This window comes from Conger conger, chromosome 18 (assembly GCF_963514075.1).
Source record: "Conger conger chromosome 18, fConCon1.1, whole genome shotgun sequence".
Classification (NCBI taxonomy): domain Eukaryota; kingdom Metazoa; phylum Chordata; class Actinopteri; order Anguilliformes; family Congridae; genus Conger; species Conger conger.
Window position 1 is genome coordinate 30,213,779 of NC_083777.1, and position 17,401 is coordinate 30,231,179.

The following is a 17,401-nucleotide window of genomic DNA, read 5'->3' on the forward strand; positions in this document are numbered from 1 at the left end:
GATACACTCTGTATACCTATTGAAGTGAAACAAGGCCAAGATATGTTTTCTGTGGAGACCTCTAGATGATTATCTATTTTAGCTGATGTTTCAATTAATTAAACAGGCCATTCAGCCCAGCAATGCTTGCATTTTCCTACCACTAAAGTGTATGTACTGCTTAGTTTGTCTAAAAGCTAAGTGGTATCTAGCACTGTATCAAGCCTGCTCTTGAAACCCCCCCCCCCCCCCCCAGTGCCTCCACTGCATTTCCTGGCAAGCTATTCCACACAGTGACCACTCTCTGTGTGGTGAGGAAAAAACATTTTAATATCTGTGCGGTATTTATCCTTTGCCAATTTCCATGTGTGCCCCCTCCCCGCTCTCCTGAATGAAAGCGTGTGTTGGGGACGCAGCAGAAACTCTCGCTGCAGTATTTCTCTTAAGCGCGTGGCCGTAGATATCGATCAGTGGAACAAGGTGATCGAGCAGCTGGGCACGCCCGCGCAGGAGTTCATGCTCAAGCTGAACCAGTCCGTTCGGACCTACGTGGAGAACCGGCCCCGCTACGCCGGGTACAGCTTCGAGAAGCTCTTCCCCGACGTCCTGTTTCCTGCCGACTCGGACCACAACAAGCTGAAAGGTATCCCATTCCTCGATGTACACTGTGACCTCTCTTGGGTATTTATTCCATCTCTTTTTTAAGACTTATTGGGCAATTCCATGGTAACTGACTTTACAACGTGGGGCGACATTGGATCAGGCGGTAAGAGGTCGTCTGTCAGTCAGAAGGTCGCCGGGTCAGTTCTCATCCTGGGTGTGTTGAAGTGTCACTAAGCAGGACACCTCACTCCTAATTGCTCCTGATGAGCTGGGATGGCGCCTTGTATGGCAGCCAATCGCTGTTGGTCCTGTGAGTGCGTGTATGAGTGGGTGAATGAGAAGCATCAGTTGTACAGCACTATGGATAAATGCCAACCATTTACCATTTACAACTGCTGGATATTTGGGTGGTAAAGCCCAATACAGCTACATAATAGAGACCGATAAGAGTTATTATAAAGGCATATTTAGTTTCTTATGTAGCTGTATTGGACTCCGCTGTTGTCGTGTTGGTTACTGTGGAACCGCCCCATTGGTCTTCTGTTGCTGTCGCCTATCCAGTTCGAGGCTTGAAGTGCTGCTTGTTCAGAGGTGCTCTTCTGCACACCGCTGTTGTAATGCGTGGTTATCTGTGCTGCTGCTCGTACTGCATTAACTCCACTGATGGGGTTTCTGTTCCAGCGAGCCAGGCCAGAGACCTGCTGTCCAAAATGCTGGTAATCGACGCCTCCAAACGCATCTCTGTGGACGAAGCGCTCCAGCACCCCTACATTAACGTGTGGTACGACCCGGCTGAAGTTGAGGCAGTGAGTATTTAACCTCCAGCACCCCTACAATAGCCTGTGGTATGATCTGGTCGATCTGGTCTGTTCATGTGTGCCTGTTCAGCCCTTTGGTCTCAGAGCTCACAGTGGGACACACCAGCCTTCCTGTTGGAGTCATGGCATCCGAACATCTCTGGTTTAAAGATTCAGAATGATTTCATGTCCAGTAAAGGGGGGCACACCAATGACTGCCTCTAATTCATACTGTCTCCAGAACTACAAAATATTACTGGACACCATTTAGGGGGGGCCAGAATTGGAGGTAATTTGTGAATGTGGAATGGCTGCAGTGAAGCAGGAGAAGGTGTGTGTGTGTGTGTGTGTGTGTGTGTGTGTGTGTGTGAGAGAGAGAGAGAGAGAGAGAGAGAGAGAGAAAGTGAAGGGTGGATTGTCCCGTCTGTTCTCATCCCTCCTGTCTCCATGGTTACAGCCGCCGCCGCTGGTCATGGATAAGCAGCTGGACGAGCGCGATCACACGGTGGAGGAGTGGAAAGGTAACGGCGCTGTGTACACGCGTGTCTTTACCCAATCAGAGCTCATCACGCTGCCTCAGTGTTTGTGATTACCCAATCAGAGCTCATCACGCTGCGTCTGTGTTTGTGATTACCCAATCAGAGCTCATCACGCTGTGTCTCTGTTTGTGATTACCCAATCAGAGCTCATCACACTGTGTCTCTGTTTGTGATTACCCAATCAGAGCTGATCTACAAAGAGGTGCTGGAGTGGGAGGAGAGGATAAAGAACGGAGTGATCCGGGGACAGCCTCCATCTTTAGGTTGGTTTACACACCGCACACACGATGAGTAGCAAAAACTACATTACCCTGAGTAAGTTGACGGAATTGACCGAGCACACACTGGCTAAAGCTTTCCTCACCAAACTATGCCCAACTTGCAAGAGGAAAAAAAAGGGATGAGACTTCAGCAAGTAAGCTTCCCTACTCTGACCTAAACTAAAGAACGAGATTGCCACGCAGTCCTGGGTCTTATTTAACACTCCCTCTCTCGTCTCTTTCTCTCTCCTCTCTCCCTCCCTCCCTCTCTCTCTCCTCTCTCCCTCCCATCCTCCCTCCCTCTCTCTCTCCTCTCTCTCTTCTCTCCCTCCCTCCATCCCTCTCTCTCCCTCCCTCCCTCTCTCTCTCTCCCTCCCTCTTTCTCTCATCCTCCCTCCCTCACTCTCCCTCCCTCTCTCTCATCCTCCCTCCCTCTCTCTCCCTCCCTCTCTCCCTCTCATCCTCCCTCCCATCCTCTCTCCCTCCCTCCCTCTCTCCTCTCTCTCTCCCTCCCTCCCTCTCTCTCTCTCTCTCTCCCTCCCATCCTCCCTCCCTCCCTCCCTCTCAGCGCAGGTGCAGCAGTGACCCGGGCCCCCCCGGCCCTGTCGGGCTCCTCTCACGCCCAGGCGGTGTCCCTACGCACAGACCCCCCCCTGGCCCTGGCCCCGGCCCCTCACCGCAGGGTAGAGCCCTCCGCCGGGCCCCTACCCTGCTGCAGATGACCGTTACTACCCCCACCCCCCCCTCTCTCGTGTTCGGTGAGACACACACACTTTAGGCCAGTTCATGAATTCCTCTGCTCCCGTTTCCTTTATTCTCTGCGTTCCGCTTTAAGGCTGTAAATACTCATGGCAGATCTTATGTTCCTTCACACGTGCTGAGAACATTTTGATTTTTAACACTAAGGGGTCTACTGAATGTGAATATTTTGCTATTTTAATTTTAATTTTTGTATTTTTTTTATTTTTATCTCTGGCAATATAATTTTGCCATACTGTTTTTGAATGGTGATGATCATTTAAAGGTAAATATAATTCTCTATTTATTATTATTTTTTTAAATTTTGGCTTATGTTGTGCCATTTTTTAAATCACATTTTAAGTGAGCCCATTGAAACGTGGCATTAGCTTTCTGCATTAAAAGCAGAAAAATGAGAACGTGATACTTCCCTGCATTAATCATCACAAAATGGATGCTGTAGGAAGGGAACATATCCAGGCGTTGCGGAGGCTTGTTATATTTAAGGCTTCGCTGCTTTATTGTAGCACGTTCTCCAGGTCACGTGCGTATGTTTTGTACATTAATTTGTCTAAAGAGACTTTCCTATTCTGATCTTGCTGGATTCCTGTAGTTGTTTAAAGTTGTTGCCTGTCAACCTTTGCCCAGGAAACCACTGACTGGTTACGTATTGCTAGTAAGAGTTGACATGTTCGACGACTACTTCCAAACGCAGCGAAAGCTATAAGCCATCGAAGCTAAAGCCAAGGCTAACGTGCTAGCTAGCACAAAGCTCTCGCCGCTCGTCGCTCAGTGCCTGCTAGCTACGCCGCTTGCCTCTTCAGGGTGAGTGCACTCGCTGGAAACAGGCTTTTGAAACCACTTCAAACGGTGCTTCGCCAAATATATCAGCAAATTAAGATGTCTTGGGATGCGTGAACCGATCAGTTGATGGTGAATGATTTGAAAAATAGCCGAACGGTTACATTTTGTCAGTTAGGCAGGCTCTACAGCGCTGCACAGCAAGGGCGGGTTTCAGGTTAATTTGTTGTGTTTTTAAAGTGTTACATACTGTGTCAACGTCTTTTTTTAGAAATTCCATTTTTAAAACTCAGAAACTGGTTTAAATTTTATGTAATATATACTTTTACCGGACTTTTCCTTTTATATTGCAGTTGTGCAGTATATCTTAATGAGCGTGGGCTTTCCTAATTTATAAAACGGGGTAAACGGATCCCCCAAGAATGGTTAAAAATACAGTCGGGAGTGATGAACCTCAGTCCTGGGTGTACCATAAATTAAGCACATGGATTTTGTCTGCTCTACAGGGAGTAAACGGTTGCAGCTGTTTGAAAAAAAACAAAAAAAAAAACAATTGTGACTAAATTCAAAGTAAAAATGTCAAAATAGTATGCAATAGGAATAATATAAGAATTATAATGAGGTCCTTTTTTATTTATGGAAAAGTGCCTGTGGCTGCTGGGTGTTCATTCCCACAGTAGCAGAGAAGCATACAGGTTTTTGAGGTACACGGTTTGTGAGAGCATCACCGTTTCCAGAATATTCCATCCGATTTGCAGTGGTTCTCATCACGAAGCTATTTTTGTACTGTAAACTGCGGAAATGGTGCTTTGACACAAGGGCATGGCGTGAGTGAAAGTGGTGTCGCACGTTCGTTTCATCACTTGGAAGGAAGGCCCTTGGGGCAGTTTTATCAAGGTTTTTCATCAAAGAAATGGATCATTCACGAGGGTTGTCATTGAAATGCGCTGTCGGTGGTGCTCCGTTCCAAATTGCTTGGGACGGTGGAGGTGTGGAGTTACAGAACATTGTCAGCTACTATTTTGCAGCTTTTAAAAAATAACTTTTAAGCACAACCCACTCTGAATCGTGTTTCTTTTTTTCTTTTCAAAGCACAGTGTACAGTTATTTAACTGACACTTTTATCCAAAGCGACTTACAGTTGATTAGACGAGGCAGGGAGCGATCCCCCCCTGGAGCAATGTGGGGTTAAAGGCCTTGATCAATGGTCCAACAGCTTTGGGGATCTTATTGTGGCTACACCGGGGATCGAACCACTGACCTTGTGGGTCCCAGTCATGTACCTTAGCCACTAGGTTATAGGTCGCTCCCAGTGTGGAATGTGTTTTTACTGTAGTAAATGTAGATGTAACACGGTAAAGAAAGTAAAAAGCTGAACCGCTGGCCTGCCTTTGTGAGGCATCTACTCGTCTGTTCCAGCACACAGGACAATCCCTCTAACCAGGAGATTCTTATTTATTTGCATTTATTTTAAGTGCTCTTAATTTCTGTGGTTTTTTTTTTGGTTTTTTTTGCTTATCTAACGCTTCTGCTGAGAATCAAGTAGAAAGTCTGCGGATTTGTTGATATCACTTACTGTATCAGAAAATATGTTACAATCAAATTTAAAGTGAGCTTTGATGAACTACCTCACACAAGATTTTTTTGACTAGCTGTAGGACAATGTTCGCTGCCCACATCATTAGGTGTAGAATACAAATGTGAAATAGTTATTTATTTGAAGGCATACTTGTGTCCATGTTGGGAAACCTCTGGCATTGTAATGTAATTGCATACCTTTTTTTTATTTTATATTTTTTAAAACTGTTCACGTGCAATACCTTTTGTTATTTGTCCAAGTGGAGGGCCGTAGACATTTAGCCATTTCGATGTGTTTAGAAAGGAGGCAGAACAATGTTTGGTACCATCATCCATGTATGTATATTTTTTAAACTATCCTCCCCACCCCCCAAAAAAAAAATTGTAATTATTACTGTAATAATCTTTGTGGAGTCATTATTACTGTAATTATTACTGTAATAGTCGTTGTGGAGTCATTATTACTGTAATTATTACTGTAATAATCGTTGTGGAGTCATTATTACTGTAATTATTACTGTAATCTTTGTGGAGTCATATTACTGTAATCGGCCTTGCTGCTCCAATTTCAGTGCCACGGCAACGGCAGGGAGCACACCGATTGGTCACTTTGTTCTGTGGCAGGGCCGAGTAACTCAACAAAAATGATTGCCGAAGAACAAGCTCACGTGATTATGGTTCCTGGTTTGTAATGTTTGCTTGGTAGGCCAGCTATGCCGTTTATTTAAAAATAACGTAACACAAAAATAAATATAAATCGATAAATCACCACGGACGATGAGCATTATTGGGAATACCGTGTGTGTACAAGAATCTGATAATGGCAGTCTCAATAAAAGTATTGCAAATAAACGGTTGAATATGACCATGTTTGTCAGGTACACTCACCCCCACACACACACACACACACACACACACACACACACACACTCTAACACTTTTGTCTTGAGTGCAACGTTTCATGATATCACGGTACCCACTGTGTTTGAATTGGCAGCGCAAGGGCATTCGTGAATTGTTTTCTGAACGAAAAAGAGATACTTCTATCGTTGAGACTGTTTCACAATGTATGATTTCTGCTGTAAACTCCACAATGTCTCTTTTTCTGACGAATCATGGGACTCTTTGGGCTTTTTATCTTTGAATAACTGTAATAACAGTTATTATTATCCCTGACACTTTCACCACAGCGGTCACCCAAATAAACGAAATTCCCTGCCCGTAGTTGATGCCAAAATGCATTAGAGAAGAGATTTCTGGGTTTATATAGAAAGTTTTGACCAATGTTTTGTCAGAAAAAGCATTGGCATTGTATATGCTTAAGCCAGTGCTACAGTTTTCTAAAACGATCCATACGTTCTATAACGTGTATGCCGTAGTACTCTACCACCATCATTAATGGGAAGCCGTCTTGGATTGGGATTCTGACAAAGAATTACAGTACTCTTCATAGCCAGATTCTTGTTTTTGTGATTGGTTTTCAGAAAACAAAATGGCCAAGAAATGTCTGAACCAGATCCAAGCGCACTGTTCATTAGCGTCTCTGTGTTTCGTATTTATTTGTCACTTCAAATACTTGATTTGGTTTAAATTACCAGCGGTTATTTTAAATGTCTTTAAATTAGCACCTGCATAAGTAGTACAGTATATGTATGACATTAATTGAGGGGGAAAGCAGTTGGAAACGGTTGACATTTAAATTAATGAATGCTGTTGACAGGGCTATAAAAACATCTGACTAAACCACTTCAAGTGTGTAACAACATTTTAACTGCCTGTTTCCGTCAGATAATGATTGAAATCCATTACAAACACCAACACTTTCAAAGTTCACCCTGAAGAGTACCACCTGAAGTCTCAATTCACACATAAACAACATTACATCTGACAGCTCTGATTGGACAGTTCCACAGTACACAGGGCCTTCCAGGAATGCTGAAATTTGAGTGGCTGACTGAGAATTTAGAAATTCCAATTTTTCTCAAATTCGGTGTGTAAGGCAAGACGAAACCGATTAATTATCTTTCAGCTTTTCTTCTGCGATGGCGGGGAATATAGCCTCTCGGGACAGACTGAGTGGGGCTGTGAGTGGAGGCAGTGGCCTGTTTTATCATGATATGGCCCAAGAGCTGAACCAACTGCATGCATGGGAGGAGCATTCTGCGGTCGAAGCCAAGTGGCAGCCATCTTGTCTGGACTGAGCCGTGAGTTTTTCCTCCCCCGTGCAGTCACCCAGAAGGCACAGTCGGGGTGAGACGGTCGAGAGTCCTTCGTTGGTTTTTAATTGAACATCGTCAGGTGCGCGCGTGAGACTTGGTCTTCCGGTGCCAGTGGTCTGGTTTTAACAGTGCAGTCATGCTTTGGTTCAGTGCAGTGCACCATACAGTGATAGTCTGACCTTTTTAAAATAATAATTATGAAATACTTTACCATTTTTGACGCCAGTAAAATTCCTGTAAAAACATTATGCATTGGAAGTGTTCAGGCATAAGTGTTTACCCGGATTTAAGTGGTATTTCATAGTAATCATATTTAAAAAAAAAATATGATTACATTTGATGCAGGCCTGGTAACAGCGGTAAATCAGCAATACCTCGCACCCTTAAAGTCCTGACACACGTTCAAATCCAAGTTATTATGGGTGCTGTCAAAGAAGTATTATGATAAAAAAAAAAAAGAAATACTACACAGTTGCTCAATATACCCATGATGCACGGGTAAAAGAGTCTGATGACAGAGTCCAGGCCACAGCCGGGCCGTGGGCGGGTGTTATACGACGTTCCCGCCCTGTGTCCCCAGCGTCAGGTTCCCGAGCGTGGAGAAGAACTCCTCCATCTCCTCCTGCAGGAGCCGGTTCCTCCTCTCCCCGTCCTCCCGCGCACGCTCCGAGTTGCGCAGTTTGATTCCCAGCATGCCCTGCTTCTTCCGCTCCTGGTCGAGCTCCGCCTCCAGCCTCTCCACGCGGCTCCCGAGTGCCTCGCTCGACTCCTCCAGCCTGGGGGGAAAAACAGGCCAGCCAATTAGGAGGCTCTCCTGCCACAAGCTAACCAATCAGAGGCACTCCTTCCACAAGCCAGCCAATTAGGAGGCTCTCCTGCCACAAGCTAGCCAATCAGAGGCACTCCTTCCACAAGCCAGCCAATTAAGAGGCTCTCCTGCCACAAGCTAACCAATTAAGAGGCTCTCCTGCCACAAGCTAACCAATCAGAGACCCTCCTTCCACATGCCAGCCATTATTAAAATTTCCCCTGAAGCAGACAAAAGAATGGGGATCAGATCTTAATACTGCCTTCTGCATAGACCAGTGGCTGCTGACCCTGGTCCTGGAGACCTGGTCCTGTTGGTTTTCATTGCAACTCAAATTTGGCACACCTGATTCTACCAATTAGCAGCTGAAGACATCTAGCTGTTACGAATGCACTCCATGTTTGGTGAAACTATCCTCTGAAATGGCGGCGACCGGATCCCGGTCACATTATCGCTGTCGTAATAAGAACAGGAAGTGGGGCCGGGGGCTTACTTCCTGATCCTGCTCTCGTAGGCGGCTCTCTGCGTCCGCAGCCGGTCCTCCAGCTCGGCCACCAGCTCGCCGAGCGCCGCGGTGGAGCCGTCGTCCGCGCTCCCGTTCTCGCCCACGCCCACGCTGCTGACGCACCGCTCCAGGGCCTCGCTGCTGCTCCCGGCCTCCGTGCCCGGGCCCGTGTCCGACCCTCCCCCGCCGCCGGCCGCCCCCGTCTCCGACCCTCCCCCGCCGCCCGCCCCCGCCCCCGCCTCGGAGGCCCCGGATCCCAGGGACGGGTCGGTGAGCGAGGCCTCGCAGGACGAGGAGCCCCAGGCCGAGCTGGGCGCGCTGTGGCTGGACGCCGCCACGTTGTCGTAGGTGGAGAGGCGGTGGGAGAGCGGCGAGGCGCGGACCCGCTCCCCGGAGGCCGTGCGCCGGTGGCTCCGGAACGACGACAGCCCGTTCATCAGCCAGTTCCCCCCGCTCCCGCTCCCGCTCCCGCCCCCGCCCCCGCCCCCGCCCCCGCCCCCGCCCCCGCTCGACACGTCCGCCCAGGACCCCCCCAGCCTGCCCGCCGCCGGGCCCCGGATCGAGCACCGCCACCCGGGCAGGGAGCGCGGCTTGCTGGGGCTGACGGCGGAGAGGGCCGCGGTACCCTGCAGCTCCAGGCAGGGGGCGCTGCCGCACGCCGAGGAGGAGGAGGAGGTGCGGCTCTGCAGGTCCTCCTCGGAGATCCACTCCACCATGTAGCGCTTAGGGGGGGCCTGGACCTCCTGCAGGGGCCCGGGGGGGCCGTCAGCCTCGGGCCCCTGGTACAGCCGCTCCTGATCCCGAATTAGCACCGTCATCAGGTGCTGCACCTGGGACGTCCCTGTGAGGGGATATCACACTTACATTGAGACTTTAAATCTTTTTTTTTTTGCTAAATAAGGTGAACATATTGCCAATGAGGTAAGATATTTAGACAAATTTCACGATTTGCCAATGGAATGATAACTTTTTACTTGTCAAGCAACCAGGCAAGCTAATATTTCGTACTTGAGTCTTAGTCCAAGATTAAAACGCTTGTTAAGATGGTGACTTTCTGCAGTGTGCACAGTGAGGGCTGACCTGCTGTCTGTATCCATGTATCCATGGAGAAAGCATTTCACAGTGGTCCAATACAGAATAATAGTATTTATTTGGAGGCAGAAATTCCTGAAGTGTACATAAAACCAGAAAGTAATACAATGGGAAAGGTGTGTAGTTCACCAGATACGTTAAACGCTTTGTGTGAAGCAAGTTGTTGTGTGTAACGTGGGCCTGTAGGTGTGTGTCACTGTAGCAGCTGACTTTGCTGTGGAACAAACCTTCCATCATGGACATCGGATCCTCCATCTTGGGCCTGAGGATGTTGGGTCCGAACACCGTGGCCAGGTTCTGAACGCTCATTTTGTTTTGGCTGGAGTGGGTCTGAACTTCATCCAGGAACCTGTAAAGAGCAGTGATATGAGACGGGAACGACCAAACGCACATCTTCAGTGAGGAAGCAAGCAGACTAAACGGATCAAAGTAAATCTTTTTGTCTTCCATTGTCTATTTCATGACCTATAACAGAAGAAGAAACCCAGAATCTCTGCTTATGACTCACTTGCAGATGTACTTCAGCAGGTTGTAATTGGCCAGAGGAAGAGTCTTCACCTGCTTCCCCAGCTCCTCTATCCCCTGGAGAGCCAATCATCAGTTCAGCCCCCCACAACCAATCACCCCACAGAGTTCAGCCCCCCACAACCAATCACCCCACAGAGTTCAGCCTCCCACCACCAATCACCACACAGAGTTCAATCCCCACCACCAATCACTACACACACTTCAGCCCCCGACCTCCAATCACCACACACTTCAACCACCAATCAGTGCACAGAGTTCAACCCCCACCACCAATCAGCACACACAGTTCAGTTTCCCATAACCAATCAGCACACACTCTTTCACTTTCACTTCACGAATAACATTAGGTAGGAGTAACTACTAAATCTATATAGTTAATATGCACACACACACACACACACACACACACACACACACACACACACACGTATACACGTACAGACCGTCACTTACAGCCTCCTCGTCCTTGGCCAGCAGTTGGGCGCAGGTGATGAAGTCCAGGTACTGGCTGAAGGGGATGACGGGCTCAGGCAGCTCCCGCAGGTACAGCTTCAGTAGGGACGCCACCGTGTGGACGTCCGTGGTACTGCAACACAGTCACACCCCACACACAGACACGCTAGTCTGGGAGCATTCACCAGTGTGGGGAGAGTGGTGTGAGGGGATTCTGTGGGGTTGTGTTTCAGGAAGTACGAACGGACACGCATACCTTACATATGCCTGGGAAATTTATTTTGATTATTCTAGCGCAGGGCTGTCCAATCTCCGATCTACCAACCCTAAGCACACCTCATTCAATATATAGAGATGAGTGGAATCTAGGTTTTTGGAGTGAAAACCTATAGGATGGTAGGTATCCAGGAGCAGGGTTGAGAAGCCCTGCTCTAGCTGTTGTATGAGATGTGCTTTCCTAAGGTTGGAGTGAAAGCCAACAGGACCATAGGAACAGATTTAAAAAATGGGTTACTGGATAAAAGCTGAAAAGGCGCTCTAACTAACGCTACTATCGTCTGAAAACCGTTTTTTCTTTCCTGTGTGTCGTGTTGAGCGTTCGGCTCTTGTGACTCTCACACACACACACCTGTTGAACAGGGGCTTGTCCCCGCAGTCGAAGGCGTCCTGGAGCTCCTTGACCAGGTTGGCCTGGCCGGGCATGCGGAACAGACCCTCCTCGTCCAGGCCTTGCTCCCGGATGAAGTCCACGCACTGCTCCACCAGGAGCGGGGCGAGGCGCGGCCCAAACTTCCGCTCGAACTGCACCGTGTCCTCCAGCCGCTGGCCGAAGATCCCTGCGGCAACGCAGAGGAGTTTCATCCGTTAATTTTTATTTATTTTATCGACATTTTCAGTTCCCACATCAATGTAAAATGAGAAAATTTTCCTCTGTAGTCCCTAACCTGCATGTCTTTGGACTGTGGGAGGAAACCGGGGGTACCCGGAGGAAACCCACGCAGACACGAGGGGAGAACATGCAAACTCCACACAGAGAGGCCCCGGGCGGGGTTTCGAACCCTTGTTGTGAGGCAACAGTGCGCCACCGTGATTTGCAGGCTCTGCAGCTCTTTACCCTCTAGCCCAGGGATCATTAACTCTGGCCCTCAAATCCAAATCCAGATCCAAATCCAAATCCAGCTTTCTTTTCTCCTGGGTAATTGATGCGACTGCTTGGCCAGACTGGTTTTACACCAGGCTCCCGGGTAAAGGGAGGGTATAAAACCAGCAGTTCTTGGCCCTTGAGGACCACGATTTGTGGATCCCTGCTGGAGTTCCTGTTCTGATCCCACTGCCCCATGTTCAGCAGTGCCTGAGTCAATTCCTTTTGTGATCAGGGAATTCACTGAAATTGCTTTCTGGGATAAACCAGCAAGGCAGTGGATCCCGATAGGTATAGACATGGCCCCACAGACCGAAAGACTACAAATTTTCTTCTTCTCTGGAGTGTAAGGCCAGCTGCTCCTCAGAAACTTCTGCAATCACGTTGAGCAGGGATACTCAATCTTATCCCAGAAAGGGCCGGTGCTTAGTGCAGGCTTTTGTTCCAACCGAGCAGTTACACACCTGCCTCTACAAATCAACCATAGTCTTTGCTCAGGACCCTGATAAGTAGAGTCCGGTGTGTAACTGCTTGGTTGGAACAAAAGCCTGAACCTGCACTGGCCCTCTCTGGGTAAGACCAGATGGAGAGCATCACATATAAACACCATCAGTGGGAAGTTTATGGTAAAACTAAAACAATATTATGTAATAATATAATGTATCAGCGTAAGAGCTTTCAGGAGTGGAATGGCATTTCTGCACGGTTCACTTTCTTGTGGTAACTGGCAAGCTTGGGCTGTAACTGGCACGTTTCAGACTGCAGGGAGAGAAGGTGATTAATTCATCACTTGTGCCAGCATTTTGGCGTACGTGCATTTATGGGATGTGCAATTATGTTTGCGTGTGTGTGTTTGTATGTGCATGAGTGTTTGTATGTGCGTGCATTCTTTGTGTGTGTGTGTGTGTGTGTGTGTATGCAGGTGTGTGTGTGTGTGTGTGTATGCGGGTGTGTGTGTGTGTGTGTGTGTGTGTGTGTGTGTGTGTGTGTATGCAGGTGTGTGTGTGTGTGTGTGTGTGTGTGTGTGTGTTACCTCCTCCAAACGGGGCCCAGATGACCCGTCGTATGGCCTTAACCCAATCCTCCATCTCATTCTGGGAGTTGGCCATGAGCAGAAAGGCCTCATGGCTGATGGTGGACCTGTCCTTCTCCCCTGGACCTGCGTGAACAGAGAGAGGGAGTGAGGAAGGGAACAAGAGGGAGTGAGGGAGAGGTGGAGAGACTGAGGAAATGAGGGAGAGAGGGGGAGAGAGTGAGGGAGAGGTGGAGAGTGAGGAAGGGAGAGAGTGAGGGAGAGGGAGAGTGAGGAAGTGAGGGAGTGAGGAAGGGAGAGGGGAGAGAGAGGGGGAGAGAGTGAGGGAGAGGGGGGAGAGAGGGAGTGAGGAAGGGAGAGAGTGAGGGAGAGGGAGAGAGTGAGGGAGAGGGGGGAGAGAGGGAGTGAGGAAGGGAGAGAGTGAGGGAGAGGGAGAGAGTGAGGGAGAGCGGGGAGAGGTATTTTGGGCGTACTCGTAGCACATCTCGTTAGTCTTCCTGAGTCTGTAATGACTTGGCACAGATGGCTGCTTGGGTTAATCAAGCCTAATAACTGATTTCATTACACGATTCATTGGCAGCTTTATCAGGAAGAACAGCTCGCGTACGACGACATTACCCAGAGAAAACGCTGAGCTTGTGCCTAATCTTCAATGTTATCAAACGTACTGGCTTCTTTTACAAAGACCTCTAGACTAGACATGAAAACATAAGAAATAAACGGTAAACGGCCCAGGTAAACGTAGTAAATAGCGATTCTGAGGTGCTGTTCCTCAGCCTTTACAGGTGAGAGGGCAGAGGACTCTCGATTGGCGACTGTTACCACTTCAGCCATGACTGACCGACCGAAGGACCAGGGGTGCAAAACTGTAGGAATCAAATGTGTTTCAGCCACCAAGGCCCAATTACATCAGCCCAGTGGTATTACGCTGAAGAGCCTTTTCAAAGCAGACGTTTTTGGCCAATTAAGAGCGTGGTCCACTGTCACTTATCCGGCTGTTTTTCTGTAACTGCCCTTTTAGAGTAATTTCCCATCTCCAACCTGCTGGAGGTAATTGGCTTCACAGTTTGCTTCCCCTCCATGAAGCCAGAGACCCAGCCTGCTCACCTCAGTCTGATGTGGACAATTAGGAAACTACTATGTAATGGCTGTGTGCGCCCATTAGGCGAAAACATCATTCTGAGAGAAAAGAGTTTTTGACAGCTCAAATGTTCAGAGGTAGACTAGATGCTGTTGTCCGTTTCTCTTTCACACTGGGAGAAAAGAGGCAGATTATATCACCGTGTGGTTTATTGTACCCTGTTCACACACACACACACACACACACACACACACACACAATCCACATTCCAAATAACCACAGTGGACATAGTCCTTATCTCTGAAATGTAGTCTATGCCACGTTCACTTTCAACTATTGAGTATATTTTTTCAGTCACCAAAAATAAAACCAGAAAAAGAAAGCATCTTGTATTTATTTTCAATCTGAACATCACTGTTGGCATCACAAAACGAGGTCTCAAAGGATTTTGAGAAGCATTGTCATCGTGTTTGAAGAGAGTGATGGGACACTTGGACCCTAGCAATAACAGGCCCTCACAGCCAAATGTAGACATGACGAAAACAACACCAAGGTGTTGATATCCGATCAATAATGGAATCTGGTTTATATACCATTGGGTCAGCAAATATTTTTGTCCTGGCTGCTCACTTTTTAACTCTATAATGCCCTCTTAGCGCGGGAAACGTATTCAGGGATTGTAGTGGGCATTATGTCTTCGTTTCTGAAATGCAAATATGACTATGTTGTTGTCCAATATCAACGGTCTTTTTAATCGTCTGATGACGCAATTGTTTGCTCGTTTTGGCGGTGAAATCCCAAAGTCAGCTGGCTAGCTCGAGAGGAAGCTCCCTATTTAGCAGTCCTAGCTACAATTAAGCGAATCAAAATTCCTTCTAAACATAAAAGTGGATCTTTGACGAGAAAGGAGAAGATGGCTTTTTAAAAACCGTCGCCAAACCGCGACTCCAAACTTGAAAAACTAGCGTTAGTCTAACGTTACCTGAGGAGCAGCATCTAAAAGAGTAACTTGACTTTCTATGGAGAGCATCAAGAGGTCAGCAGCTGAACTTGAAGGGGATTGCTGATGACTTCGGACAACGCAAGGCAATTCAATTGAGTGAGTATACAAAGTGTTTTTAAATGGTTAAGTGGTTTTCCGATGGGGTTATAGTTTTTCTTATTTGTGTGACCACAGCCGCTACGCTAAATGGTAAACATTCCTAAAATGTCGGATGACTAGTTAATCCACGCGCACTTTTTCTTAAAGTGATCGTAGCCTACCAGATAATTCTCAAGATCCAAGACGATAGGTCGGATGGGCGATTGTGTTTTTTATTAAGTTGGAAAAAAACTTTTAAATGAAAATTGTGTGTTTTTATGAGTCCGTTTGGGGGGGGGGGGGTATTGGTCGCGCATTGGCCCCTGTAGCTTTTGAGAGTTTGGGGAGAGTGAGTGTGTCAAGACAAGAACATGTGGACTTTAATAGGTGATTAGTAGCTGGCTAGTGTGTGTGGTTACTTGTATGCAGGTTTTGGCTGTAGTAATACTTGCTAATTTGGCGTGTGTGTGTGCGTGTGCGTGTGCGTGTGCGTGTGCGTGCGTGCGGATTGTGTTTGTGCGTGCGTGTGTGTCTGAGACTCATAACCCAGCGAGTCAGAATCTGAATTAATAACATACAGTACACATTGTAGGCCGACTGTACATAGCCTGCTACGTTGTAAACCGCCGTTCCAAATCATGCCTCTTACCCGTGCTTTAGTGGTCTGTAGAGGTGTTCTGTTGTGTCTAATTAGGCCTAAGCGAGTCATAGGCCGAGAGAGTTTGAATGTTACTTGTTTCGGTGTTTGCGTCTCCGTCAGCCTGCGGCCGAGCACCGTCCTTGCTGAGCGCTGTTCGTGGTTCTGAAGTCTACTGTACATTGACCTACTTTCCCAAACGCTTAACCGCTTGCAAACCAACCCAGTATCTACTGTAAAATTAGATAGTCTTGGCTTAATAGTGTGGTGCGCGTCTGTGCGTGTGTCAGATGGTAAGGGATGGCCTGGAGAAACTCTTGCACCGTGGCCCGTCTTAACTACACTGCAATTTAATGATAGCGAAGTTTGTAAGCGAATTTTTGCTGATGAGTCAGGAACCCTTAAATTAAAAATTGGACGGATACTTTGAGAGAGCGAGAGAGAGAGAGAGAGAGAGAGAAGCAATTTCCTTCTCCTGTGCTTATGCAGCACAAGTACGCTCTATTATATTAATTGGCGGTCTGCAGGAAGAGGCCCGGCTAACATAATGCCATTATTTGTTGCTCACATTTCAGGTTCATATTCTGACCTGTCAAAGTATCAGCGCGAGCGAAAATACCCATTATAACTACTTCCCCATAGGTAATATGACATGCATGTTATCTTGCATATATTTTCATAAAATATACAATTTTATCATATAGGCTGCATTTTAGACTTTCCAATGCTTTTTGCCAAAGCTTGTAAAAAATAAATAAATAAAAAATAAAAAGTTGGTAAGCTAACTTCTCAAGGTAGCCAGAAGCAGATAAGTTTTCTCAAGACCTGAACCCCATTTTACCGAAAACAATGTAGTATAAAATGGTGACAAAAATGTGAAAGTGCCCATACTTTATGCATTTATGAGTGTATGAGGAGTATATTTCGACGTACTTTCTCTGATGTGTCGTACGGCATGTACTAGGGCTTGTGTAATAAAAAGTTAGTACCGGCGAACGCACTTAAAAGGGTACTTTCTATGCTAAATTCTGGTTTCTTGCGCGCACACGGAGTACAAGCTGCCGTTCATTTATTCCACCACAAGATGGCAGCCACCACTTGGTTTTTCCTTTCAGACCAGCGCTATGAAAAAAAAAATTTTTTTTCATATTTTTCCTGGCTTGTATTCTCCCATTTCATTGTCTGGTCAATCAAGCTAATTTGAAAAGCGAAATGCGTTCTACACTAAGTGATGCGCAACTCCGCGGTGTGATTTCAGTGCTGCCGAAGGAAGGTTTCCATAGTAACATCGATTGTCTGGCATCGAAGTGCCAGACTGATATTAATGTGCCTGGCTTCATAACTTTCAGCTGCAACATCTGACCGCAACTCAGTTGCTAGCAATAAAAAAGTTATTGTAGACCATGCAATTTACAACTTTTCAGATGTAACAAAGGAAAGACCTTCTGAACAATAATGTAAAGAGAATGTACAAAAACGCAACACGCAGGTATAAACCGAGTGTGATGGCAGTTTGACGTAAAAGAAG

The 17,401-nt window shown here is 47.1% G+C and overlaps 2 protein-coding genes across 5 annotated transcripts in view; one reads left to right on the top strand and one right to left on the bottom strand.

Moving 5' to 3' along the window:
* Positions 1 to 6,147, top strand: part of mapk8a (mitogen-activated protein kinase 8a) — a 15,107-nt gene extending 8,960 nt beyond the window's left edge. For 3 of the 4 annotated variants that reach the window (XM_061228577.1, XM_061228576.1, XM_061228574.1), the window contains exons 8-12: positions 440 to 622; positions 1,264 to 1,388; positions 1,837 to 1,900; positions 2,104 to 2,181; positions 2,752 to 6,147. In XM_061228577.1, coding sequence (XP_061084561.1) covers positions 440 to 622; positions 1,264 to 1,388; positions 1,837 to 1,900; positions 2,104 to 2,181; positions 2,752 to 2,900 — 599 coding nt within the window. In that variant the 3' untranslated portion in view covers positions 2,901 to 6,147. Of the gene's footprint in view, positions 1 to 439; positions 623 to 1,263; positions 1,389 to 1,836; positions 1,901 to 2,103; positions 2,182 to 2,746 lie in introns of all 4 variants that reach the window. The other variant, XM_061228578.1, reaches the window with a different exon arrangement.
* A 682-nt stretch (positions 6,148 to 6,829) lies between these two features.
* arhgap22 (Rho GTPase activating protein 22) overlaps positions 6,830 to 17,401 on the bottom strand; it is a 30,327-nt gene continuing 19,755 nt past the window's right edge. The window contains exons 4-11 of the mRNA XM_061227606.1: positions 13,075 to 13,200; positions 11,529 to 11,736; positions 10,901 to 11,033; positions 10,428 to 10,501; positions 10,147 to 10,268; positions 9,365 to 9,668; positions 8,816 to 9,238; positions 6,830 to 8,290 (exon numbers count right to left, since the gene is read on the bottom strand). Coding sequence (XP_061083590.1) covers positions 8,065 to 8,290; positions 8,816 to 9,238; positions 9,365 to 9,668; positions 10,147 to 10,268; positions 10,428 to 10,501; positions 10,901 to 11,033; positions 11,529 to 11,736; positions 13,075 to 13,200 — 1,616 coding nt within the window. The 3' untranslated portion in view covers positions 6,830 to 8,064. The remainder of the gene's footprint in view (positions 8,291 to 8,815; positions 9,239 to 9,364; positions 9,669 to 10,146; positions 10,269 to 10,427; positions 10,502 to 10,900; positions 11,034 to 11,528; positions 11,737 to 13,074; positions 13,201 to 17,401) is intronic.